This window comes from Syngnathoides biaculeatus, chromosome 22 (genome assembly GCF_019802595.1).
Source record: "Syngnathoides biaculeatus isolate LvHL_M chromosome 22, ASM1980259v1, whole genome shotgun sequence".
NCBI lineage: Eukaryota > Metazoa > Chordata > Actinopteri > Syngnathiformes > Syngnathidae > Syngnathoides > Syngnathoides biaculeatus.
In genome coordinates, this window is record NC_084661.1 from 8,352,280 (window position 1) to 8,378,551 (window position 26,272).

Below are 26,272 nucleotides of genomic sequence, written 5' to 3' on the forward strand. Positions count from 1 at the left end.
TCATTTTGAGGAGGAGAGAGAGAATGAGAGAGAGGAGAGAAAAATGGGTCAACATCCAATTTTGCTCCTCCCACCTCAAGCTGGGAAAAGGAGCAGAGAGGGTTAGGCTGAGGATGCCGAGGACCTCCGATCTCCAAAGGGGTGACCCTTGCACTGTACACCCACCCCATCTCTATTCTTATATGTCAAGTTCCATTATCATGAATCGGGTCTGGTTGATTTGTCTAAGCAATGTACAGGATTTACTGTACAAGCGGTCAAAAGACTAAACACAAATTTCACGCATGCGATGGACTCGTTTTATTGGGAGGTTAAAAGCGGTGGGGCAATTTGGGGCAAGTTACTTTAAAACTGTTTCCAGTATGACTCAATATATTAAAAAAATATATTTCAGGGAGGGAAGTAAAATAAAAAAAAAACTGACTGAAAGACTAAAGAAAAACTGCAGCAGTGTGGTCACTCTTTTATACTTTTATACAAACACGTGGGAAAGTGTGTAGGGTGTGTGGACTTCTTACTGTGTATCCTCCGTACAAGTGTACAATATGTGCAATAAAATATTCTGTAAGATTTTTATGGCGTGACTGATGACATGGACAGATGTTAGCCTTGAATGAATCAAAAGACCACTGCATCTGATTTATGAATACGAGCCATCCGAAGGTTAAAAACGAAGCATTTGTACTTTAGAAGATAACCACCAAGCATGTTTTTTTTCCATTTTGTATTTATTTATTTTTTTAATATGCTCTTGCCACTGTCACACTGGCACAAGTAGGTTTTTATGACACAAAGTTAACAGCAGAATGAACATAGAATGAAGATGAAAAGATGATTTTTTTGACACAAGTCGGTAAACCTTTCCCAATTTAAAGTATCCAATAAATACCGTGAACAACGTCAGCCTCAGTGAATTATTGTTTTTGACAGTTACTTCATATAACATCCACAATGAAATAAAAACCGGCACCAAATGCTGCTTTAAAAAGTTGAACTATGTCACAACAGATGAAGAGGTGAAATTAATTTGTATTTTCGTACTAAAGTAAAATTTCTCTTCGAACAATCCAACAATTTTGTCAAAACAAATTGGACCTTTATTGTGTAGCGATTCACTTCTGACTGGCCAAGTGCTTGTTGAAAATGCCTTTGGCCGTCTCGAGGGCAGCGGCGGCGGCGACCGGTATGTGAGGTGCAACCCCGCTTCCTTCCCAGGATGGCGCCAACTTAGTGTCAGAGTGCACTGTGGGGATGCTGAGGAAGACGTCGCTGTCACCGACTTGGAAGGTCTTGGGTGGGTGGGATCCGCCCAATGTGGTCTCCCCCACGATCATCGCGCGGCCCAGCCTCTTCATGATGAAGACAAACTCCTCTGCTGCCCCGGCTGTTGCTCCACTGGTCAGGATGATCAGGCTCTTTTTGGACCCGTACCTCGGACCTGAATCAGACAAGAGGTATTGAGCAGCAGTGGGAAGTAATGACATACATATGCTTCGTTACTGTGCTTAAGTAAATTATTACTACGACTAAATACTATCATTGGGTCATTGGGTTAGATGGTTTGACCCCCGGAGCACATTATGTCAGGGATCTCGGTAAAACCTTACACATTAGTCAAGAATTTAGGTTAGTGGTACTGGATCACAGACCAGTATCAAAAGGCAATGATCCAATGCGTTATCCAATTACCTGTGAGTTCAGGCAGTGTCTGGAGTACCGTGGAGGTGCCAGACTGTCTGTCTGTCAGTTTGTCCAGAACAATCTGCTGATCGGCGTCAAAGAAGTACGAACAGAAACCTGCGATTGCAGTTGTAGGCCCCCCCACGTTGTTCCTGCAAACACAGTTACAGGTCAGAAAAAAAATAAACAAACTAGGATTCAGAAAAAGGCAGCTGAAAAAAATTGGTCACATAATAATTTTCATTTAAAGTGGTTTGAAGCGAGTGATGATGAAGGCTTTAATTGCTCTCTCTACATTAAACATGCATCAAGCTAGGTGATTAAAGCTTGGCCAACAGTCTTTCAATGGCGGATTTTCAACTTGGAGTCATAAACCAAATACTTCCAGAGTATTTGTACGTTGCAGTTTTCATACATCTGCTCAGTTTTGGTAGCAAAACCACTTGATTCGGGTACTTGTTTCCTCCGCGGAATCAAGCGGCCACACAAAACAACTGAGCTGATGCACATGTGCAACATTATTATCTTGTTGAGCATGTTCATTAGAAGCATTTCAAATGTTTTGGTGCATATTTACTGAAGCTGACTGCTCAATAAGCTACGTGGGGCCCAAATAGGTTCCAAGTTCCAGTCCCTTTATAAAGAAGAAGAGAAACACCAAAAGATGTTTTGGAGGAAGGAACTCGCAACCAAGTACGAAAAATGGGCAGATTTCCCTTCCGAAGTTGGCTGAGCGAACCAGTACACAATCAGTGGACTTTGCAAATAATTTCTCATGAAAATGGACTACCCACAGAATTGGCTGCCACAGTGCAATTATGTAACTCATCTATTCCCTACCAACTGGACAAAAGCAAACCACTACACTACCAATATATGATCCTACACCATGTGTACTTTTTGAGCATTCCTACATTCACACCTAGCCATTTTAGTTGACCATTTTTATCACTAAACAGACATTTTTAACAGACACCTGGTGTTCCTTGAAAACTGCTTACCTGAGGTCAACAATCATTGCATCAGTGTCGACAACTTTGCTCCACACGTGCTCCACAATAATCTGGGCAATAGCCTTGACCTCCTCGAAGTCGCCGAACATGTCAAAACGCAGGTAGCCGATGTTGTTCTCGAAAATGTCCGTGTGGAAGGAGACTTTGATGAGATCAACGTACATCTCTGGAGTATAGTTCTGAGGAGACAGATAAACCAGACATTCAGAGATGATAGACAATGACCACAATAATTAGTAAGCGCTCTGTGGCCTTACAATAGGTGGCGGGACTGGGGTGTTACTGGTAGTCTTCAGGCTCTTGTCTCCAGACAGGGTCTTCAGGTCTGCGGAAAGTTTCTCTTCAAGGGCGCTCTTCGAGACAATCATGTTGTAGTCTCCCTTCTTTAGGAGTTCTTTCAGCTTTGCTGCGACATCAACGCCAGTCTCCGCAAAGGCGTAGTTGTCAGCGATCAGGGCTGCTGATCCCTCAATAATGGCAGGAACTTGGACGCGGAGTTGAACTATCTTGATGGCCATGACGAGGGCGTCCTCTGCGTTGACTTTAACATCAGGGGTGACACCTGTTTGCTCCCAGGTTGAACCAGTGATGGGGTTGATGGACTTTGCGATGGGCAACGTTATGTAGAAATCTGTGTCGCCAACTTTAAATTGACCTATTTTGACAGAGCCCCCAGCGGTTTTCTCCCCAACAATGGTGGCCCTCTTCAGGTTCTGGAGACAGTAGGCCACATCTTCAGCTACGCCCTTGGTGTTCTTGCTTGTGAGGATGATGAGAGGTTTGGTTGTGCTGTATCTCTCTCCCAGCAGTGTGGGCAAGGACATCAACTTTGTGGTGGTGTTCGAGGGACGGTCATAAACACTGTCGATGTGAATCACAGAGTCCGCTGAAGTGAAGTACGAGACGATATAGGAGAGTCCCGTGATGTCCCCGCTACTTGTGTGGCGCAAATCAAAGATTAGACTTGAAGTAGGCAGGACTTTTTTCCAGACTAAGTCTACCAGCATCGAGCCGATCTTGTCCGCAGTCGCCTCCCCAAGGATGTGATCGATCCTCATGTACCCGATGTTGCCTTCCAATATGTCCAGCTTGATTGCGTTCTGGAGCATTGCGACAAGTTGCTCAGGGGGGAGGGCAGGCATCTGTGGGGCAACCACAGGGACGAAGTTTGGGTCGTAGGAGATCTTCAAGCGTGGGTCACTGATTGTGGTCTGGAGGCCAGCGCTGAGGACTCGAGACAGAGACTCACCATCTGGAATGTTGAGGATTTCTGTATTGCCGCTGGCTGCTGCGATGGCCTCCTTCAGCCCTCCCAGCTTCTCTGGAGAACAGTAATTGTCTAAGACGATCTGTACCATGTCAACGATGAGGCTGGGAGGAAACGCGCCATGGATGAATGCAACATTTCCTAAAACTAGAAGAGTCGCTGCAACGACTAGCGTCTTTGCCATTTTCGCCAGCTTTGCCAGACCAAAGATGAGTGGAGCCGGTGAAGGGACCCGTGGCTGTCGACTGGTTCTTTGTCAAATGCCTCTGTTATGGCTCCACGATTTCTGTTAGCACACTCATAAGAGGATTTAGCCCCCAATAAACCGCTAATCGTATTATACCTTTTGTAAGGCAATAACAACCTCGCCAAGTAGGTGTAGCAACCGGGAAGCGTTTCTAAACATACTGCGTGTAAATTTAAACTAGATTAATTTAAACTAAGTTCGTAGAGCCACATGAGTTGAGCTTGGTAAATGACAAAAATAAAAAATAGTAGCTCATAGGTCTGTGGACAAAATATCAGAGTAGATCCTGAACATTTGAGCAATGGCCTTTATCACAAATAATGGAAGGTTATCCGAATCTTTATTTCTTCAGTACCCCAATACTGTACATATAAAAGCAAGACTTGGATGAGGAGCCACGCTTGGTTTTCTTGGTGCTGTGTCCCCCTCTGCTGGTCTAAAGTACAGCAGAACACAATAGAAGACATTTTACTTCCTTAAACATCAAAAATTGTTTAGTATGGAAAAATACAAGCAATCCACATGATCCATACATCCAAACTTGGTCAAAGTAATATAATGCTTACATTTATAGACAAGCACATGCAAGTACTGTACAGTACATATTGATATTCATTTATTTTAATTGCTCCATTTTTCAATTTCAACTTCTCAATTCATCAAGGGTTGAGTTGCTCCAATTTTCCCCCAACTAATGATATTTATTTCACCAAGTTGTTCAGGCTAAAAAAAAAAAAAAAACAAAAACATTTTTTGTTCCAAGGTTATTTTAAAAACAGTAACCAAGAGATGATGGCAATGTTCCTGCGGGTAAATGAACAACAATTCCCACCAACGCACACTTTTAAGCACCCAAATATGCTCCAAAGCCTGATCATAGTTACATACAACCACATTACGAAAACTCACGGCGGTGGCATAGTTTGGTCCAGTTAAGTGCGGGTCACGTCTGGGTCACTTCCTCGCTGAGTGTCTGTCGACATGTGGCATAACTGCTTTTTATCACACGTCCCTTCAGGGTGAAAACGAGAACAATGTTAACTTGCTCCAGTACCATCGCTATGCCCATTTTAAAATGTCTGTATGCCCCCCTAAATGATTAGTGTACGATGACTGAGATGATACCCAGGCTTGATCTGAACCCCCCCGACTAACCTCACACATCCGTCCCCCGGCGACACTATATCTTCCAGGGGGTGACACTCCTGTGGTGCTAAGCCCCCCATGAACAGCACTTAACATTGCCTCTATTGGATCACGCTCGTACATACCGTACCCACCATATAACAAAATAAACAAACCAGAGGAGCCCAAAATGTAAACATTAATTTTGCGCATTTGCTCTAACTAGCCCTGCCCGCTAAAATATTCAGGGATCAGTATGCACACATATTTACGGCTGGCTGGCAAGGCTACTCTTGGAGCTGGGATAATATTTTTAAGTTTATTAACGTCTCAGTCGGAACAGAATGCCAGCCGGGCACAGTTGTTAATCTACTTAGCTTTTTAGCCTCCCGAGAGATTGAACTGACTTAATGAACAAGAGTTGATCAGTACGCTTTCAGTTTGGCCTCTACAGTGGTTCATATGTTGACATCAGCACACTGTACTGTATACTTTATCTAGACTTTTCATTTTATGTACCTGATTTTTTTCTGATCTTGGCGCCAATCAGTCAAAGCAATTGTGAAATGAGAGTGATAATCCATTTTCCTACAAACGACACAAACGTTAATCGTCATAATTTTGTATGTTAACTGAGTACTGTGTACCTACATATAACAGAGCTGTAGTATTCCAGCCTACCTATGTACAGTCTACTGCATCCAGTGGTTTAGTGGTTCACATAGTAGAGTGATTTGGGCCTAATTCCCACTCATTGACGTTTTGGACCACTTTTCACACTTTCTGTGGAGAGGTTTCTCATTTGCAGTACCTTTGATTAAGTCTCCAGGGAATGACGCTACTAGCTTATACGGCACATACAATATATTATTCAAATGTGATCATCTATTGTCATTTTTAGGTGAAATTAACAGCAAAATTGTGAGAACAGAGGAAAACAGTAGAAATAGATAGTGCCATCAGTTTTTTTTTTTAAATAGACAACATTGAGATACCTTAATACATCATTTTGCAATGTTACAATTTATTTAATGCACGGACAGCTTCAGAATAATGATAATTTAGACAATAAAACCTCTCAATTATAAATCAGTCTGAAAGATTATTTTTGGTGTAAGAACTAAAGAGTGTTAAAATAATTTTTTAAATGATTATGTTACACAATTATTTATTCATGCATTACATCACACTTTAATCATAAAATATTTTTAAAAATGTATAATTTCATCCCTAAGGTGAGAGAAACAGGAGTATGTACAGTAACCAATGTTAAGCCAGGTCATAAATGCTTGATTCACTACTGTACATATTCTGTTGTAGGAAACTGTTGTATTGAAATTACAAATGTACACATTTACATGTATTCATAAAATAGCTGTATTTGTGTTCTTCCTGACTACCTGCATCCACATTCCGCCACCTTCATCTCCTCATACAAGTATCTAATTGTGAGAAGTCCGTTCTCCTGATACATGACGGTGATGGGGTCCAGTTTGATGGGGACGCAGCACGCCATGTTGGCCTTCTTGGGGTTCCGGATGTTCATCAGCGTCTGGATGAGGGCGTGCTTGGACGGGGTGGATTCGTCCGTCAGCGGGTGGTAACACAAGCCGCGACATTCGAAGGCGTCGTATTCCGGAGGTGCCACAATCCAGCTGTCCCAGCCAATGTCCCTGAAGTTGACCTTCAGAGACGTCCGCCTGCAGTATTCCCGCTCGGCTTTTCTCCTCTTCCGACGATAGTGAGCGCCGGGGATCTGGTTGGTCAGCTGATCCTCGGTGTTCCAGTCGGCCTCCGAGGTGAAGCCCGTTTCTTTTTCATGGAGTATCATCTCTTTGAGTTCTTTCCTGGCCTCCTGCCTCCTGCTGCCTAGGTCATCCGAGAAGACGATCAAAGCCGCCGAGGCGTTATCTCCCACGGAACGGCTCAAGCTCAAACTGCCGCCTTCATTGCCGCAGTCGTCCGCGGCCACCGCAACATCAAATCCAGTTATTCCGTGACCTGACCCAACTCGGCTCTGCACAGATGCGGTGACATCCAACGTCGCCCACATGCTCTGAGAACCACTCAACTGTTTGCAAGCTACAAGTTGCGGCGTGGATTTCAAACCGTTGTAATCTGCTTCGTAGACGTTCACAGAGGTCGTGGAAGTGTGCAAGGGCACCTTTGACCTCCCATCCGCGAGGAAGAAGAGGTGTAATTCAGCTGTGATGACCTTTTCATGACTGGGTATGCTGATGTTGAACAGCAGCCTGTGTCTCGCCTTGGGGCCGTTTTTCACAGAATGTGTGATATCTGGAAGAACCACATGGAAATAATCAGAAGTATCGTACTAAATATGAGGCCGCTCGGTGTGTGCATTTACGCACTCATGACAATACGTGATATTGAATCTTTTTAACAGTCCAGGGGTTCCCCAATCAGAATGTCAAGTGTACATTGTCTTCCCAGTGGTTCAGTAAAACAATTATAATCCTTGAAGAAATTCATGGACATTTTTAAACAACAAATTGTGCAAGGTGCTACGTTTTAATGATCAAAAGAGTATATTATCATTTCTCTTCTTAACTGCTCCAAAATACAGTATGTTCATAATATCAGTTAATATTGTACATTTTGTATTCAAAATAACATTTAAATAAAAAATAATGAGATTTATAGAAAATAATTGAATTTAATACAAAATAACTACAATTGTTCAATGATAAATAGTCATAATTTAGGATAGGATTCCCTACATTTCAATATGATGATAAGTTGCTATGAAATTAATTGAAACTGTATTTCAAATTATACCAATCCTGTTACTAGATTTTTTTTCTTTTTTTTTTTTAGCTCAGGGTTTCTTTTTCATGAGCGGGATTCCTTTTGCAGCTGTCCATTTTATCTGGACCAGGACTGGAGATCAGCAGCTGGGTGTTTTGGCCTAAAAAGCATTGGGAACCATAATCATCAAAATCTCCCAAACACATCTAGGAAAATGTGTTGTGAGCCAATGAAAGCAAGATTGAACTTTTGGCCAATATTCCAAAAGTTCCCTTTGGGTCATCAACAAAAGACCATCATGCCTGCAGAACAGCATCATGGACAGGGGCTGGTTTTCTTCAGGTGGAACTTGGGCCTTCAACAAGGTTGAGGGAATTTTGAATGATTGGAAATACTAGTTAATTTCAGCACAGTTACACAGTGCTTGAAATACTACGACTACGACGACGACGAATAATAATAATAATTAGAAAAAATAAAGAAAAAACCCCGCCTACCAAAACAAGTTTTTGGAGGTAAATAAGAAGCACTTTAATTAGTGGGAATTATATGCTGATTCCCATGTAACATTATTTTCAATCGGTTAGTTCTGAACACACGAAATATATTTATTGGGGGGTGTGCACACTTGTGCAACCACATTATTTCATATGTGTGTTTTTATTTCTCCTGTGATTTAAAATATGTGTTGTTGCACATTATAGGTCACATTATTATTATTTTTTTTCACCATCACGAAAACCTGGCATTTAAACAGGCTGCTGTCGATTTTTTTTTTTTTTTATATCCGCTGTTTTCCACACATCTTCTAACTTTTGTTTATTTGTTTGATTCAAATTTAATGCCCTATGCCCTTCTCTGGAAGCTGCCCATTAATCTGGGATTCAGGATACCGTCAGTAGCTGGAAGATGAACACGCCTTGCGACTTAAATGTGAAAGCTAATTACACGTGGCAACAATCGCTACACTTCTAGTGCCCAAATTGCTCACTTTACACCACAAACCCAAGTGGGTGTTTGTGGTCTATAATGATCTTCAATCTTTGGTCAACAGGAACACTGATTTGTATTTTATCTGCAAACTTTTGTAGTTTACCTTGGACACCGAAGCTGCGTATGACATCAGACTGAGGGATGGCCATGCGATCCAAGGCGTACTTGTTGTACAGCTCCATCATGAACTGAGGAGGGCAAATTTTCCCATGCTCCTGAGGTACATCAGAGAGGTTGAGTTTCCTCAAGAAGTCTTCTTTCATGGTTCCGAGGAGATCGGCCATCCTGGAGTCCATGTCTTCCTCTTCCAGAAGATCCTCCTCTGTGGAGCGCTGGGAGTAAAAGCCCTGGAGGTCATCGTCGGCATGGATGTCATTGCCCAGCGGCTTGCAGGTGTAGGAACCCGTGGAAAGCACCAGACTCAAACACAACTGAAACAAGAACCTCCCGGAGTTGTACATTTTCAAGCAAAATCCTCGCTAGCTTTTGTGGCGGCAAGATTTGACGAAGGAGATCTCCAGTGAAAGGAGCATAAGACTGATGTCCACTCCCATGCTCCCAAGAGTAAACACAGGGGGACTAGTGTCAACCAAAATAGTAGCGCGCCCATGCTTATCACCACCATTGATGGCTTCTTTTAAGCTTCGTTATCACTGGAGGGCTGGCCGCTAATGAAGACACTGTAAACACTTGACGGTGATAATGAGGGAGGTCCTGGAACAGGCGAGGTTACTTACGCACAGGCCAGAGTGTCAAGGCCAGCGGAAACAATAACAATGAAAAGTCTATTAAAAGAAACATCAAGTGCATTCTTTAGCACCCTGGTTAGCCATAATTAGCAACCAAGTCGCCGTTTTCACAATTTTTGAATCTGCACAGGAGAGCGCTGCCTTGAGATACGATTAACCGATCTTACGAGAGGGTTGAGATGCGTACTGTAGTATTTTTTGCTTTGACGTGAGAGCAAGGATTTGAGCTGCGAGTGCTGTTTTGTGGCAGTGACAACGCAAATCATTTCATGACAAGCAAATTTTGGCAGATATTAAACATTTCTTCAATCTCTTTAATGAAACTCCTAGTTGATGTTTACTGTCAAGCGAAAAACAAAACAAAGACTTACAAGTTTGACGTGCCACACAGTAATGCAATGCAATAAAATACTTGCATGTAGTTACTACTGTCGTGTGGATGAACTTATTCTACTAAGCTTAGATGTTCTTGCTAATAAGGTGTATGGGCTATTCCACAGGATGGTATGTGTAATTACATGTAATTACATATAAAAAAACAGTTACACATTATTGGATAACGTGATCAAATGCTAATAATTTCCATGACAAATCTGATGCCATAAAAATAAGACCTCGCTGAGATTTCAAAAGTAACTTTGTAATGTCAATGTACGTAAGTATTTTGCTGGGTTTTTTTTTTTTTGGGGGGGGGGAGGAGGTTATGTTTCAAAAGTCCTCTGTTTAATGACTAAGTCCTTGTTCTGCAACTATTTATGATCGGTCCAAGTGTGACACTAGGATTGATTGACATGAGAACATTTTACACAATTTGTGTTTGTGGTTTCCATCACAAACTGTGTGTCATAAAGATGGAAGATGGGACAGCAGGTTCTGGCAAGGGTGGTCCTGGGGGGATTTGCACCCAAGCCAATGTGTCTGGGGACATTGGCCCAAAGTCTGGCCTATCTTAAAATTCCTGTCTTTCAGCCATGGATCCATGCAGTGTTTTTGTCCAATCACTTCCAGTGTGGTCCATTCATGCTTTTAAACGTTCCCACTGTGGAGTCATGAGGTGATGGAAGTTAATGACCAAATCGCTACATAATGGAGGCATGCAAGAGGGAAACAAACACAGCGGGGAGATGCAAGCTCGGAAAGAACTGGAACTTTGCTCCTCTGATTGGCAATAGGAGATAGAATTTGGTTAAGAAATCATGCTGGGGATCAAGCAAAATTCCATGTTTTTATTGTGCTAATTATGGTCGAATGTAAGTGAGAATGGTTGATTGTCTATAAATGCCCCGAGACTGTATGGTGATGTCTAAACCCCTCACGCGTGACCCGAAAGAAGTCAAGTGTGACAGAAAATGCAAAACTAGCAAATGAAATGATGGGATTAAAATCTCATTGGGAGCTGTTAAATCAAATCCAGCCAAAAATCTTATTGTTCGCAATAACTGAATTTAATGCACCATAATTCTCAAAAGGAAAAATATAGAGGTGAGCCATTTTATGTGTGTAGAAATACTGAATTGAGTTACTTTAATGTAATCACAAAACATTATTATCACGAATTTATTACTGGAAGATAAATCTTCCCCTCCCCCGCACACAAAATATATATAACAACATACACAATTAATTATAATCTAATCAAATTGGCTACATGTCAATTAGCTGTAAACTACTTGTCAAACATCTGCCATGTACTGTATAATTATTAAAATCTCATATTACAGTCTGTAAGAATGTAAAATAAAAGCATTTTGATAGGTTACACGAGCATTTTATTCTAATAACTGTACACAATATTAAAAACTGTACATTGTATTCGCAACACAGTGCTGTAGTGGCAAAACCTGCAATGTTCCAAAAATAAACAGCAGGTGGCAGCAGTACACAAATTTCTAAATGGAACCGGAGTCACAAAAACAAGCTCCACTCCGCTTAGTTATCCATCATTTTTTGAGCTGCTTATCCTCACGTCGGTCACGGGAGTGCTGGAGTCAATGGCAGCTTTCAACGGGCAAGAGGCGGGGGACACCCTGATCTGGTTGCCAGCCAATCGCAGGGCACATGGAGACAGACAACAATCACACTTAGGGGCAATTTAGAGTCTCCAATGAATGCATATTTTGGGGATATGCGAGGAAACTGGAGTGCCCGGAGAAAACCCATGCAGGCCCGGGGAGAACATGCAAACTCCAGACTGGGCTGGGATTTGAATCCCTGTCCTCAGAACTGTCAGGCCAAAGCTCCACAGCTGTGCCACTGTGCCGCCTCCAGTTCACTAACGTAGAACTATTAAATGCTGCATTATGTATAATATATAGACAACGTTACCATCATCCCTTTCGAACATTCCCTGCCAACATTTTTGAAGCTATTAATTGTCAGAGTACACATTTTTTGTGGGTTTAAGATTAGTTAGATTAAAGTGATAATAATGGATTACCATGGGATTGAGTCTAAATTATTTCAGTCTTTGATGTCATACATTGACCAAAGATGTCCAGGGATCACACCCCCCCCCCAAAAAAAAAAAATCACCCAAAAATTCAAGGAAAAAGCCAGACTTTCTTTTCAACCAGAACCAATGAAATCCCACCTTGCCAACTACTGCCTGCTCCTTGAACCTTCACCTCTCTGAAGGTCTTTGTCGGCTCCTACCGGCAGGCGCAAGTATCCACAGACATTCCCGGATAAACCTTGAGAACCATATTCCTGTCCGGGTCCAAGAAGAGGACGCTGAGTGGGTTCATCTTCTCTGGCACGCAGCACGGTTCCGGAATACCCGGCACGATTCCCACAGCCCGGACGATGCTCTGGATGGTGGCGTGATTGGAAGGACGCACCACCTTGAGAAATACAGCAGGGTTGTAAGGGCTTAATACTGTAAATGGGAGTGGACATTCATTTGGACATTTTCCCTCACTCACCTTAGGGATGGGGAATCCACAGGATCCAGCACAGTAGTAGGCGTCGAATGACTTGGGTGCTAATACCCATTCACTCCATCCGATGTCAGCAAAGTCCACCCTGAGGTACCGCCTGGTGCAAATCCTGGGCTCACTCCATTGTCTCCTGCGGGCTTTCTTCATTGTCCTCTCGTCAAAGCTCAGCACCTCCCTGCTCTCCTGGTTCTGCTTCCTTCCAGGTTTGCTTTTGGATTTGGCCGGAAAATACGTGCTCTGCCACAGTTCGTGGTTCTTGAGGGTGTTGAACTGGACCTCCGGGATGTCGTTCGTTTGGATCTGGAGCTGGAGCTCTCTCCGGATCCTCGAAGATGAGGTGGACGCATCCTCCCCGGTAGGGAAAGGTCCGTACCTCTGCAGGGTCGCAGCCACGCTGTTGGGCTCGTTTATGGCTTGATCATCAGCATAGAGAATTATAAAAGGCATGTTGTCTGCAGAGAGACTTCTATGATGCCGATTTGCCCTCAGAACCCAGTCGGTCTCCACCATGATGATGAGGCCTTCTCTGGCTTGCTTGATCACCGTTGTAACATCCCTCGACTGCCACGCACTTTTTTTAAAGGAGCTTACTGTGATGTTCCCCAGCAGTGTTGTGGAGAAAGAGTTTGGCGATAATGCGTGGAACCGGATCTGCAGGGAAGGAGGAAGTTGAGGGTGGACGGCAGCGAATGGGTGCCGAGGTCTCCGGAAACGCCACGACCGCTGGTGTGAACGCTTGAGGAAGAAGTTAAAGGAGGCAGACAGGATGACCTCTGAGTCTTGGATGGAGGAGAAGTTGAACTGCAGTATTTCTTTCCCATGCAACACTCCTGGGGAAGGTGGAATGTAAGAAAAATGAACATAAATGACAATTAATGCGATGTTTTCTGTCACTCATCACATTCGTGCAGAATTTTTACACTGCATTAAACACCCCGAATCAAGCATCCACGGACCTCAACCCGATTGATAACTTTTGAGGGAGGCAAATGAAATGCTGTATCATTCACTTTGGTAGCATTTTTTAATAGCAATTGTGATAGTAAGTTAAAAATGATTTTAAAAGGCTAACCATATGAAGAGTTTGTTTTCAAAACGAGACATAGGCATTTTTTTCAGATTTACGAAACTCGCGCCAAAACTATCCATTCGGAGCTGGATAATTTTGGCGCGGGTTTCGTAAATCTGAAAAAAAATGCCTATGTCTCGTTTTGAAAACAAACTCTTCATATGTCCCAAGTGCAACTCTGGGAGGCATGAAACACAAGGCGGGTATTATGATGCTATTGAGAGGGGTCAGCAAAGTTTGGTGAAGAGTTTTCTGATGTTGTTGCTCAAAATCACGCCATCGCATTGGTGTTGGCACACCCCAGCTTGTCAAAATTGTAAAGAAAACTCCAAAATGGCCAAGTGTCATTATGCGTCCCTTCTTTACAGCACAATTTTTCAATGTGTTGTTTGATTGACAGTAATAGTGTCATCTATTTGATATATCTCTACCATCAATACTGTGTACGTTTGGGGGGGGGGGGGGGGTTAAGCTAAATCATGGAAAATATGATGCAAATTGAAGTGGCTGTCACATGGAGGACAAAAATCTTTTTTTTAGATCACTGCTCACTGTACTTTTAAAGTGAATACTTCTACCGTAGCCCAAATTCCAAATACTGGATCCATGCAATGATATTGTGATAACATGTGGAAATCCTTATGGGCTTTGTCTGGGTGTGAAAATTGTGTCTTGTCTAACACTTTGGACCTTTACAGGTACTGGAAAAGTCAATAACTAAAAAAACTAACAAGACTGGCAAGCCCAAAAGATATAGTCTAATGAGCTCTATAATACAAAGTCTGTCTGCATGTACGAAAATAATCATGAATGGGAGTTAATTTAACGACAGGTATTTGTTCATTATTGTAGTTGCAATATCTCCCCATCTCTTAGAATAATGTTAGTAAAACATTTTTTTTTTAAATCTTTCTGTTTGATGCAGTGCAGTGCTACATCCCTGGGAACTGGACCACATACTTTCACAGGTGTATTTAATAGATGGTCCCAAGATGCATTCATCCATTTTCAAAAGACGCTTATCCTCATTAGGGTCCCCGTTGAGCTGGAGCGGATCCCAGTTGATCTTAGGTCAGAGACGACGTGGGTTCAAGCACAGTGAGAAGGGCAACTCAAACCCAAGACTCAGGACTGTGAGGCAGATATTTTAACCACAATCGCTCCGTGTTTCCCAAATAATATCGCAATTATGAAGTACTGTATACTTGTTTGTATTTATTTGATTTACTTCATTTATCTAGATTATTAGAATATATGAATATACTTTTAACTTTTCTATCTAATATTTTAGCTATTTTCACTCCTGATTATTAAGTTAAACATTTTTATCTATCTATCTATCTATCTATCTATCTATCTATCTATCTATCTATCTATCTATCTATCTATCTATCTATCTATCTATCTATCTATCTATCTATCTATCTATCTATCTATCTATCTATCTATCTATCTATCTATCTATCTATCTATCTATCTATCTATCTATCTATCTATGATGATAAACCGTGACATTTTTAATATAAGTATGAAAGTGCAGACTCTCTAAATGCAGTTGAAACTTTTCTGCAATGATCCCGTGGCCAATGCAAGCTTTCTTTAAACGTGATGTTCACAATTATGTAATAACGGATTACCAATAAAAATGTACTTAATGTCAATATTTCAATTAGAGGCGTGCGACTCACTAGGGACAGCGGTGAAGCTCCTCACTGTGTTTCCCTGCTTGTGGCTGCGCGGGTCTTTGCTGTAGTTCTCATAAACTTTCATCATGCTGCTGGTCACCGCGTCCCGGCCGGAGCTCGAACCCGTCAGGACGCGCCGCTCCGGCGTGCTCTGGCGTGCCGCCTCACTGGCATCCTCCGCCGCAGTTTTACTCCAAGCGGGCTTCAGAATCACCAACAAACGTAACGCGTTGATGAGCCACTTGGCCATGGGTGCTCCTTGTGGTGAAATATTCCACAGAAAATGAAATCAACGCGGAAATATTTATTATTATTTTTATTCCCAATCACTTTTTTTATCCAGGTAAAGGTAATAATCCACATTGGACAGTCCACGGCGTGCGGCTGCTCTCGCGGTGGGAGGGAAGCGGGGAAGGATGCATGCAGTACTTCTGCCGGATGACAGAAGGTGGTAGCGCACAGCCCAAGTGGACTCTGCTCTCACGGTGGGGCGATGTGGGCTTTAAGGGCGCCCACGCAAATAGAACATCACGCCCACGCCCATGTACACAGCTGGCCTTTCCACCAGGGTGGGTCGTTATTTTCTGATGGTTTGTGGTCATTGGGCATTAAAAAAAAAAAGGCAGATTAAGTAGGAAATTGCAGGCACCCAAATTAGAATTTGCAATTCCATTAGAAATGGAGTGTGAAGGAAATCCACATAGGCCAAGATCATGTATACTTTTTTTTTTTTTTATTAATAGAACTGTGGAAGTACATCTGCCTCACGGTTCTGAGGTTCTGAGATTGAATCATTCTTCCTGTGTGGTCCTGTTTCTTCCTCCAACTGTTCCAAAATTGAAAATTGGCCATCGCTTTTAATATCTTTGAAATATTGCATGTATTTTTGATTACCAAACCACCACATTAGGCAAGCAGTCTAACGTGCAGCAGGATTTAGATGTGGTCTGAGTTTAGACCGACTTTCTGCCACAAAATTGTCACTCCGCCAGGTGCATCTTCAAGGACAGTCCTTCACTTTGCCAGAATGCCCGATTAGCACAGCAAAGCAAAGAAAAGCAAATGTATTTACATAGCGCATTTCACGCACGAGGTAACTCAATGTGCTTTACATTATTAAAGGCATTTGAAAACAAAGAGATAAAACATTTAAAACAGGATAAGAACAATAAATATGACAAACAAAATATTTGAAAAAAGACAATTACAATTGCATACAGTGCAAGTAATATGACCAAAAAGTGGATATATTCTAAAAAGTATGAGGAAAAAGAAGAGTTTTCAACCTGGATTTAAAAACATTCACACTTGGGGCTGACCTCAACTCTATTGGCAACTTATTCCATTTGTGTGCAGCATAATAGCTAAATACTGCTTCACCATGTTTGCTTTGGATTCTGCGCTCCACTATTTGACCTGAGTCAGTCGATCTCAGAGCTTTACTTGGTTTGTATTCCATAACAATTTCTCTCTTGTATTCAGGACCTAAATCATTTAATGATTTATAGACCGGTAGCAGAACTTTAAAATCTATTCTAAAGATGACTGGAATCCAGTGCAAGGACTTTAGGATTGGAGTTATATGCTCTGACCGCTTTGTTTTGGTCAGAACGTGAGCTGCAGCATTCTGAATGAGCTGCAGCTGTTTAATACTCTTTTTGGGGAGTCCAGTCAGAAGACCATTACAGTAGTCAAGTCTACTTGAGATAAAAGCATGGATGAGCTTTTCCTGGTCTGCTTGACATAAGCCTTGACTCTAGATATGTTCTTCAGGTGGTGGAAGGCAATTCTTCTGATTGATTTGATATGATTGTTGAAAGTCAGGTTGGAATCAATCAGAACACCAAGATTTTTGACTTGGTCTTTGGTTTTTAAAGATAGAGAGTCCAGGTGTTTACTAAAAGCCTTAGGCAGGCAGAAACCATTTTGCCAAATTGGCAGAATCTGGGGTTGGGCCAATCTGTGGCGTTTACGTTTTACTTTCTGGGCCCGTGTTGATTTTTTTCAACTCTGCATCCCCAAAACAGGGATTTTGCGTAAACTGAGAACTAAATAGTCTTTAGGAATGAATGGTTGTCTATATGTGTGTTAAGTGGGAGGGTCCAGCTCACCAGTATCCTTAACAAAGAGATTAATTTGATGGAAAATGGATGGAGAGTTCTATTTAGGACTGGCTTTGGGCTTTTATTAATCTTTGCCTTACATTGGCTTCAAATCCCAAAGCACATAAACCACCGATGTTTTCATATTTCCTTCTAATAAGTACTGTATTGTAACATTTCCTAAGGAACTACATCAGCTCCACAAGGAATCTCCTTACAGCCTTTAAACTGGAAAAAAAAAAGCGGAAAAAAGAAGGTTTTACAGCAGTGATTAGCTGCCACATTGGAGCTAATTGAAACCACTGCGAGTATATTCGTCTTCACAGAGTCTCCCAGTTTATGGTTGGCCGGCTCCACTTATATGGGAAGTAAAGAATATGTCAGAGCAGAGTTTTTGTGGACGTCTCATAATTTGCGGGATTGAAAATTCAACCAAATGAGCACAAATTGTCAATCATCATAAAGTCACCTCATTACCAGCGAGGCCCGCTGGCAGACTTGCGCTCACATCGGTCTGGTTCCCACTATAGCTGCAAAACAAAGTGCAGGGTGTAGAAAGATTCGGAATGAAGAAAAATAGTCATTATTAGGTGTTTTTAAACTTAAAATTAGCCTGTACTGTAAGCTCCATGTGGATAAAGGCCGGCCTCTTCGTCTGTGCTTCAAGCTAAACAGCTGGCCATTCGAAAAGACAAATTGCTGATTCTATCTTGGAAAATTGTTTTGATTGGAGAGGCTTCGTTTACTTTGCTGCTTCATCGAAAGCAGAAGTGGGAATCCATTCTCTTTATCAAGGGGGCTTTTCAGTCCTCCAAGCGTATGTGCATTTGTGGGGTGCATTAAAAAAATAATTTACCTCTTGTTTTAGTATTCAATAGCCTTAAATGCAAAAAAGCCAATTAGAACATAGCATAGAACGGAGGTTCACCAGTTTCCTGGCGACACTCATGTTTTCCGTTGCATTTACAATTTTTTTCAAGGTTTTTGATCTACTGTAGTTTTAACATCATGACATCATGGCTGCAGGTACACCAACCCTGATTTAAAAAGGATCACGGAATTGGGAAGGTTTTAGAATCCCAACCGTCGGTCACATGAGTCCGTAATACAAGTAAGAAATTGGAACTGCTTGATGTCCTTATTTGCACATTGAGACTCATTGACACATTTTCAGCTTGTACGACATCAATAATCACTCACCTCTCCACCTTCTGCTGCTGAGATAGAAGATTATTGCCTCTCGTTTGCTGAATATGTTCATCGGACCCCAAACCGTGAGGAGGATACACCGCCCCACCGTGTTTCTTTTGGCCTGAGCCCTGCTCCTTCATTGACGGCCCCCCGACACCTCCTCCTTCTTTTCTTCCCCTTTGATTTGTTTTCATACTGTTGGCTGGGGCTGAATCACCATTCATGCTGTAGGATATGGAAGGGCCACGACATCCTTTCAAATGATGTATTCCAAGCTCACACACACACACACACACACACACACACACCACACACACACACACACACACACACACACACACGCACATGCACGCACGCAGTGAAATAAATCATGCATGACAAATACCACAGCAAATCGCTGCAATTCCACATTAACATTATCGGTGATAAATGCTCATACACCGCCACATGGGTCACTCACTCGCGGTTATATTGATTGATGACAGCGCAGCTAGCCGGGGTTGGGTCAAGGGCGCCTTTTGAAGGATTTTAGGATGAGCCGTGGAAAAAAAAAATCGGACGGATGGGCAGCTAGACACAGTTTCTCCTCTTCAAGTCGTAGCGAGGTGCCAAGCAATTTGTTATGTTATGTCATTACTGACACGCACGGGAGTAGAGTGGCACACCTCCACTGACAAAAGTTAAGGTTTACGGTTTGAAAAAAATCACCAAGAATGTTTACTGCTTGTATGGTGTCAAATGTCTGTCAAGTCATGACTTCGACAGGAAATTGGTTGCTTGGACTTTGATAAACATGATGGAACATCCATCTATACATTGCCAGACAATTGCAGGGCACATATAGATAAAAAACAATTTTATTTTCATTTTAATTAAATTAAGTCTCTTTGGAGATTTGTACAGGTCTGCCTGTAATGCAAAATTGTATTTATGAGGTATTGCAGACAAATTAATAACCCATGTAATTCTTTCTGGACAAGAAAATGTCTCATTTTGTTCAGTGTGTAATAAGTTAAGGGTTTATAGGGCATCACATTAAATGAAAAGAGTACGTTTAGGGTTTGGCAACAGATAAGACACAAGGCTCCAGTGTCGAAAAGACCACTTGTGCTGAAAGTATTTGGAATCTTTTCTGGAGAACCTCAAAAGTAACCACTGCTGGGTGTGTTCAAAGCAGTTTTCAGGTTTACTTGTGCGGTTGCTGGTGAGCTAGCTTGTTGTCCGCTGCAGGATTGCCAGGACCGGCTCCATTTTATCATCCCGCTCCAGACCGTTGGGCCGTTGCCTCATCAGGATAAGTTGCTGGTCTTTAAGCAGCCGAGGCTTTTCCTCAAATATCTGACAAACATTTACGCGCAACACAAAACCTCAACCGTTCTAACGAGAGCCAGACAAGCACCAAGTGGCCTAGTGGGAAAAACAGAGTTGATGAAATTCAGTTGTAAAAAAGGAGAGTAAGACTGAGGGAAAATAGGTGCAATGCAAGAGCTCACAGGGGTGCAGACCTCACCCAACGCCGAAAAGTAATACCAAATATCCATGGCTCTTTCCTTCCTAGCTAGCAAGAACAAGGTGGAATTTATTGTTCACTTGCACGATTGAAGTGGCACAATTGGGATATGCGTCTTGGTAGTATGAACAGAAAAAAGAAAAAAAGTGGAGCTGAATATTGCCAAGTTGCAATCAAGCCTCATCCAAATTTGGATAGTTGTGGTTCAGCAACCTCAGATTCATTTATTATATTCTTGTGTTATTTATTATTCTAATTTACTCCCTGGTGTTGACACTTGTTGATGTATTTACAAGCATTTCAGTCAGCTGCGCTTGTGATTTTTCTACATCGTCCATTAGTGTAACCACATCATATTGGATGTGTGTAACAAAGAAAAAAAAAACCCTTTGAATTGCACATGGAAAGAGTGATAATATCAGATAACATCATTAAAATGGAATTATAACTTCGATATGAAGTGGAAATCCAGCCAGAAAAAAAATAGAGCAGGAAACCAGTGACTACAGAAAATTGCACATCCTTTTTTGAATGTATTAAATTGTTACAGTAATATTACAGGCTGAAAAAAAATGGATAGTTTTCCGATGATGTCACCACAGGTCCCAGGAGTCCCTTGTCCGCCAGTTTGAGTGTCTGAATCAAGTTAGCATCTATGTCAACAAAGCAAGCAAGCCCCTTTCGTCCAATAATAATGGGCCACACATAACTAGTTTGGCGCTGTACTAACCGCGTTGAAACAAAGAGGTAGTATTTTGATATTCCAAAGGTCGTTGTCAACCAGCGAAGTAAAACTAAGCGTCTACCACCGAGCAGCATTTCTTCCTGATCTAAAAAAGAGGCACTATAAAGTTTCCTCGGATAATTTCGTGACATGTAACGTTTTCAATTAAATACTTGAGGCAACAAGGAATGAATAAATTGTGTTCTACACAAAGGTATGACAGAGAATTCTTTATTATAAAGACTTAAAGATAAAAAAAAAAAAAATCGACTTACATTTGTAACTGCAAAGGACCGTAATCAGTAAGACCTCTCTTCTATAACTGTCTTGCTATCCCATAATTTTACTGAAGCCTCGACTGCAAAAAGAAGGGCAGCCACGTGTGAACACATTTCTCCAAGACCGGCCATACAAGTACATTGACCGGAGTGAACGCAGCCATCTTTTTGGGATATGATCCAGGGACGTAGTGGTGGATCGGTAGACCTCTGAGAATGTCTTACTCGAGCTGCCATTACACGCTGATTATCGATCACCCGTTGCCGTACATCTTAAACCAACTACACTACACTACAAGGTCATTGTAGGCCTGTAGAGACTTGTAAGCCATGAGTTCATCAAGGGTATATGCGCTCACAGAATTCATTAGAGAATTAACGCTATCTGATATGTAACGTCAGGGAAGCCTTCTACATCGTCACTCCAGTCGCTTGCTTGAAATTCATATGGATCTTTCCCGCCCATGTCCTTCAATTTCTCAAAGTATCTGGCTCTGCTTAAAGCATCAAACGTGTTTTTTCCACTCCGTTTGTATTTGCTTTAAACGATGTCATAACTTTTACACCAAACGAAAAAATTAACGATGGAAAAAAATTCACGCTTTGCCATTCACCTATAGTCTCTGAACTCCAAGACACACAGTATGACATCTGTTGCAAGGCATGATGGGTAATCGGAAACCTATCCATGAAATCAATTACAGTAAATAGTGATTGACAATGTTCCACTCCAATCCTTTAGGTGGCAGTAATGGACATTGTGGTTCACTGTTGCCAAATTAAAGTCACGGCCAGTTCTTGTTTTGCGTTTCAGCCATTTTCAATGATACTCTTAAACAAGCAAGCAAGCAAACAAACAAACAAACATTAAAGTAAAAACAAACCAACAAATATTGTGATAGTTCCTTCTTGTGATAGGAATAAAAAAAAATACTATTTAGATGGGAGAAAGTTCCTGTGGACATGTGAACTAATATTTCAATATCAGTATTTAGCAGAATAATACTCCTTGCACAGTGCGTCAGCTGGAAAGCGTTGGCCTCACAGTTCTGAGGTCCCGGGTTCAGTCCTGGACCCGCCTGTGTGGAGCTTGCATGTTCTTCCCGTGCCTATGTGGATTTTCTCCGGGCACTCCGGGATCCACCCACATCCCAAAAACATGCAACATTAATTGGACACTCCAAATTGCCCCTAGGTGTGATTGTGAGTGCGATTTATTGTTTGTTTCTATGTGTCCTGCGATTGGCTGGCAACCAGTACAGGGTGTACCCTGTCTACTGCCCGTTGACAGCTGGGATAGGCTCCACCACTCCCGCGACCCTTGTGAGGATAACCGGCTAAGAAAATGGATGGATGGAATACTGGCTGAAGTAAATGTGTCTTAGTGTGGCTGCGACTCAATTTTTTCACTGCTGGTGAAAGACAAGAAGTGTTCTCCATTTGGCATGAATTCCCTCAATGTGCAATTAATCAACATTCAGTTCCACACAATTGGCCAACGCCTAGTTTATTGTCCCGCAGTGCTAAATCAACTACCAAATAAATTGTTAGCCAACCCAAAAGTTGGCATTAGAGGTCAACACCAGTCCGGTTGTATCGATGTAACTAACATTCATGCTTGCCAATGGCCAAACAAAAAAATTAAGCCAGAGGGAGTGTTTGTGCTATTGCAGTTTCCACGGTGATAATGAAGTATTAGTTCTGCTCTGAAATGTTCTGATGTTTTGTGCAAAGTTGACGTCAACAAACAAACAAACAAACACACAAAAACAAACTAACATTAATAATGAAGCATGAGGATGTTTTGTTGGAAAAACTGACTTCACTATCTTACCCAACAACAGATTTAGTGTGACGGATCCTCAAAAGTCATATAATTTTTTTTTCATTTTTCTTCAAAGCTGGGGCCCAGACGCCACACACGCAACCGGACACACACGCACACTCACTCTGCAGTGCCCGTCAATCCGCGACCGTGTGACGGATGCGTCTGAAAGCCTCCCATGTGAGCAGCTTTCATCCGTTAATGGCGATCGCTCTCCTTGAGTGTTTTTGGAGACGGCAATTTTCTCCCAAAGCGAACCCTCGCGGCCATTCATCCTCACCAATCTGAGAACAATCATCCACTATGACCATGTTTGTCGGCAATTTGAAAAATTGACAACAATCTGAAATTATTCACATATCAAGCCGCTGGAAAAAATTTGAAAAGCTGTTGAGGAGGGGTGCACGAATTGTGAGTCCAGCAGGAATGTTTTGCAGGACCAGATGCTCATGTTGATTTTCCACTCTTACTTGATTCACTCTTGCAAGCATCCAAAATGGAATGTTATGAACCTCGTGCAGCAAGTTAGGAAAAAGCCTTTCAGTAAGTGCATAACATGATACAACATACAGCAACGGGTCATCTGTACCGCTTGTCCTCATCATGGGCAGTTATGGTGAGTTGGCAAACACAACATTTCACTCACATTCACACTTTATGGACAATTTAGAGTCTTTAATGAACCTGAACATGCTTGCTTTTCAAACCCAGCGTGCCAGGAGAAATCTTGTACGGATCCCAGATCTGAAAAAATGTGGTATTGTATGACTAAATATTGCATTATATCGTATTAGGTGACAAGGTGGATCAGCTGGTAAAGCATTGGGCTCACAGTTCTGAGGACCCAAGATCGATCCCGGCCCTGCCTGTGTGGAGTTTGCATGTGGCTTTTCTCTGGGCACTCTGGTTTGCTCCAATATCCCAAAATTGCAAAATTGAAAAATTAATTAGACACTCTAAATTGCCCCTAGGTATGATTGTGACTCCAGCTGTTTGTCTCAATGTGCCCTGCGATTGGCTGGCAACCAGTTCAGGGTGTACCCCCCCTCCTGCCCCTTGACTGCTGGGATAGGCTCCAGCTCTCCCTGCGACCCTCGTGAGGATAAGCGATGAAGAAAATGGATGGATGATTATATTATATTATATTATATTATATTATATTATATTATATTTAGTGTGGATTTTCCATACCACAGAAGGTCAAAAGTAAAATGATTTCAATTTAAAGATATTTTAAGAACACAAAGAACAATATCTAAATAATGGAAACCATAGTCTGAGTAGATAATTGCATCTGATTTTTTAAAAAGCTATTTTCATTTACTAAACTATGACATATTTAACCTTAAAAGTGTATTGCCTTTTGTTTTTAAATGCTCTTTTGTACTCATTTTGATTATTCATCATCATCCCGTTTTCTTCCCCCTTGTTTTTAAAAATTATTTTATTGAAAAACATTACGCAAACGGTTTTTCCTTGACTCAATAATTAATTTGTCTCTGTAGAGCAGTTACCCATGTATGAATTGTGTTATACCAATTATTTTTTTATTATTTCTTTATACAGCATAAACACACATTAAATAAAGTAAGAATAGTCATGCCACAGTGAAGTTGAAGAATAGATGCCGACTGATGTTGAATAATTTTAAAAGATGAATATAAAAATCAGCCTTCACCACACTTGTTGTTGTTGCAGCAGTCCATCAAGTTAGGTTAGAAAATTTTATTCTATTTTCCCATCATGCCTCAGTCAGTGTTCCTTTTCTCCAATTACTCACTGCCTTAATGGCTCCTCCAATTCTTTTATGACTTCACCTTTGTATACATTCTTTCTCCCTCTCTCCTGAATCACTCGTCATATCACCTTGTCGAGGTGGTTTTCGTGCGGTGATATACTTTGTCTGTCAGCGCCCCCTCTCCCCCTTACCCCCGGTCGCGAGCACATATTTCTGCACACCACAAGTTTTCCAGAGACTTCTTATAGTTTTTTCTTTATCCAAGAGAATGGATTGAAACTTGCATTTCAGCCCCGAGTTCTCCTGGCCAGAGTCATTGTTTTCATTGGCTTTCTTCTTTAAGTCTATTGAAACGGGCCCTTTTTTTCATGGCTATAAATGGACTCTTTTCATGACGCTGAGTGAATACTCGCACTAGGTGGGGATTTAAAGGATACTGTGCCACACTCAGACAGGAGATCTGAGATTTATGCCGCACATGAACGTACACTGCACATTCTGTCTGATAGGAAACAGCAGGCTGAATCCAAATGACCTATTGTGGTAGTTGTTGATATTCCTACCAAAGTGTTGACGACAACTGCAGAGATGATGACAGTTGTTAGTGAATTATTAATTTTCCATAGGAATTTTGTTTGGTTTGTGCATTAGTCTTCATCGATAGCATTTTGGAACGCTTGTGCCGGTTTGACGTCTTCAAAGATGTCCATACTGTTGACACAGATTTTATGATGGTGACAGTTTGGGCCTGGAACAAATGAATTGACTTTAAGTAATCTGTAATCTTGGTTGCAAGCCAATCGCAGGGCACATCGAGACAAACAGCCGCACTGACAATCACACCTAGGAGCAATTTAGAGTGTCCAATTAATGTTGCGTGTTTTTAGGATGTGGGAGGAAACCAGAGTGGCCGGAGGAAAACCACACAGGCAGGGGGAGAAAATGCAAACTCCACACAGGTGGGGCTGGGATTGAACCTGGGTCTTCAGAACTGTGAGGCAACGCTTTACCAGCTGACCCACCGTGCTGCCCCATGTCCAAATTGATTCCCTAAATGTTTCCTCTATTGATTGGTTACTTATACCGTAAATTGCATCGTATTACCTTTCATTGTTGTTGAATAACCTCCAGTTACCGTACATTGCAAGCACACACTCATGCGCAAACACACACACACGCAGTCATAAAGCGCAAGCTCATTTTCAAGTTGCGACTCAATTATTTCTGCAATAGTAGTCCCCCAACGCACACCACGCCACTTGTCTCAGGTTGCTCGAAAAGATCACATGACCCTCCGCTGAACCCCTGACATCAAATACTCCAGATGTAGTGCGACGCGATTGTAAAACGTTGGAGTCAAACCGCCTGGAACCC

General features: G+C 41.9%; 3 protein-coding genes across 3 annotated transcripts; all 3 read right to left on the minus strand.

The window, feature by feature from the left end:
* Positions 1 to 1,112: 1,112 nt before the first annotated feature.
* On the minus strand, positions 1,113 to 4,144 carry rbp3 (retinol binding protein 3). The gene is made up of 4 exons (XM_061809384.1): positions 2,951 to 4,144; positions 2,682 to 2,872; positions 1,690 to 1,832; positions 1,113 to 1,438 (listed from the first exon to the last, which is right to left on the minus strand). Exons 1-4 carry the CDS (start codon positions 4,142 to 4,144, stop codon positions 1,113 to 1,115), a joined length of 1,854 nt encoding a protein of 617 aa, XP_061665368.1.
* A 2,584-nt stretch (positions 4,145 to 6,728) lies between these two features.
* On the minus strand, positions 6,729 to 9,552 carry gdf2 (growth differentiation factor 2). The gene is made up of 2 exons (XM_061810803.1): positions 9,195 to 9,552; positions 6,729 to 7,627 (listed from the first exon to the last, which is right to left on the minus strand). Exons 1-2 carry the CDS (start codon positions 9,550 to 9,552, stop codon positions 6,729 to 6,731), a joined length of 1,257 nt encoding a protein of 418 aa, XP_061666787.1.
* A 2,936-nt stretch (positions 9,553 to 12,488) lies between these two features.
* gdf10b (growth differentiation factor 10b) lies at positions 12,489 to 15,780 on the minus strand. The gene is made up of 3 exons (XM_061810701.1): positions 15,534 to 15,780; positions 12,762 to 13,606; positions 12,489 to 12,680 (listed from the first exon to the last, which is right to left on the minus strand). Exons 1-3 carry the CDS (start codon positions 15,778 to 15,780, stop codon positions 12,489 to 12,491), a joined length of 1,284 nt encoding a protein of 427 aa, XP_061666685.1.
* Positions 15,781 to 26,272: the final 10,492 nt, after the last annotated feature.